The sequence below is a fragment of the Camelina sativa genome, chromosome 11 (genome assembly GCF_000633955.1).
Source record: "Camelina sativa cultivar DH55 chromosome 11, Cs, whole genome shotgun sequence".
Classification (NCBI taxonomy): Eukaryota; Viridiplantae; Streptophyta; class Magnoliopsida; order Brassicales; family Brassicaceae; genus Camelina; species Camelina sativa.
In genome coordinates this window covers 1,628,406-1,630,651 of record NC_025695.1, presented here as the reverse complement: position 1 = coordinate 1,630,651, position 2,246 = coordinate 1,628,406, and the positions used below count along the sequence as shown (strand labels likewise).

At 37.0% G+C, this 2,246-nt stretch overlaps 1 protein-coding gene across 1 annotated transcript; it reads left to right on the top strand.

The window, feature by feature from the left end:
• On the top strand, positions 264-2,023 carry LOC104721039 (germination-specific cysteine protease 1-like). The gene is made up of 4 exons (XM_010438945.2): positions 264-838; positions 964-1,199; positions 1,291-1,431; positions 1,519-2,023. Exons 1-4 carry the CDS (start codon positions 343-345, stop codon positions 1,771-1,773), a joined length of 1,128 nt encoding a protein of 375 aa, XP_010437247.1. The 5' UTR covers positions 264-342; the 3' UTR covers positions 1,774-2,023.

The window sequence follows — 2,246 nt, the reverse complement described above, 5'->3', positions numbered from 1 at the left end:
ATATTATTTAGTTTTTAAAACTAGAATAGTATATCTAGGCCTTTTGTAATTTTCAAAAAATATATACTTAATTCTTTAATGGAAAACTAGAAGATATTTTTTTAAATAAAATAAAATTTCTTTCAAATATTGGATTTAAAAATTCATTCGCACCGTCCACCATCTTGCATGCCCATTATTCTCATTCATTATAATAGAAAAGTATTACGTAACACCAACTTGAATACCAAAAAAATTTGGTTATAAATAGTCCCACAGTTTTCTCATCCCTCCAGAAAAACAAACCATCTCAAGTATTCTCATTCATTCCCAACTACATCCAGAAAACAACATAACAATAATATGGCTCCCTCGACAAAAATCCTCTCTTTACTTCTCTTATACGTCATCGTTTCATTAGCCTCCGGTGATGAGTCCATCATCAATGACCATCTCCAACTTCCATCCGACAGCTGGTGGAGAACCGATGAAGAAGTGAGGTCCATCTACTTACAATGGTCCGCGGAACACGGGAAAATTAACAACAACAACGGTATCATCAACGACCAAGACAAAAGATTCAATATTTTCAAAGACAACCTAAGATTCATCGATCTTCACAACGAGAACAACAAGAACGCTACTTACAAGCTTGGTCTCACCAAATTTACCGATCTCACTAACGACGAGTACCGGAGTTTATACCTCGGGGCTAAAACGGAGCCAGCCCGCCGCATCGCTAAGGCCAAGAATGTTAACCTGAAATACTCAGCCGCCGTAAACGCCGAGGAGGTTCCAGAGACGGTTGATTGGAGACAGAAAGGAGCCGTTAATCCCATTAAAGACCAAGGCACTTGCGGTAATTTACTAATTATGCTTTTTTCCTTTATAGTCTAACTGATATTATAAATATATACATAAGTAACTTAACATATATAATACATGGAGCTGTGTATCAATATCATTGTATATTAATGTACGCAGGAAGTTGTTGGGCGTTCTCGACAACTGCAGCTGTAGAAGGTATAAACAAGATCGTAACTGGAGAACTCATATCTTTGTCAGAACAAGAACTAGTGGACTGCGACAAAGCCTACAACCAAGGTTGCAACGGAGGTTTAATGGACTACGCTTTTCAATTCATTGTGAAGAACGGTGGCTTAAACACTGAACAAGATTACCCTTACCATGGATCCAGCGGGAAATGCAATTCTTTCTTGGTAAACACACTAAAACAGAGCAACTCTGTTTTTTATTTTATTTTTCTTGATGAATTACAAAATTTTGAAGTTTTCTTTGTGTGTTTTGCAGAAGAATTCAAGAGTTGTGAGTATTGATGGGTACGAAGATGTTCCTACGAAAGACGAGACAGCCTTGAAAAAAGCAATCTCGCACCAGCCTGTGAGTGTAGCTATTGAAGCCGGCGGAAGAATTTTCCAACATTACCAATCGGTAAGCGAACCAATTTTGATTTTGTGTTTTGAGTAACAAAACCGGGTTTTGGATTTTTAAATAACCGGTTTGGTTTTTGGTTGGCAGGGGATCTTCACCGGGAAGTGTGGTACCAATCTTGATCACGCTGTGGTGGCGGTAGGGTACGGGTCAGAGAACGGCGTTGACTATTGGATTGTGAGGAACTCTTGGGGTCCTAGTTGGGGTGAGGAAGGTTACATTAGGATGGAGAGAAACTTGGCGGCTTCTAAATCCGGTAAGTGTGGGATCGCGGTTGAAGCATCGTACCCGGTTAAGTACAGTCCAAACCCGGTTCGTGGAAGTATCATCAGCAGTGTTTAGTATCAAGACGCTCGATAAAAACATTTCACATTTGGGATTCTTATAATTGAATTTAATCTCATATTATCATTGTTTGTATGTATAGTATTTCAACAACAAAAAAAAGAGTAGTTGATTCATCATAAGGATATAAAACTTTATAAATCCTTATGTCGATCAATTTCTTTATAATCATCACAAGGATATAAAACTTTATAAATCCTTATGTCGATCAATTTCTTTATAATCAAAGAAAGATTGCTTGTTTATATTTCTTAAGAGCATTGGTTTCACTCTTTTACCCAAGTAAGAAACTTAACAAAATAGTTAGAAGTTTTCATATTGTTCATTTTTTTTTTGGGTGGAATTCATATTGTTCATTTCATAAACTGTATATTGCTACTTAATATCTGTTTTATGAGGGAGCAGTCAGATGTTAGAAGTGTGGTTAAGTTGCATCCTTAACTAGCAAAAAGGATCCAACACAGAAGCGT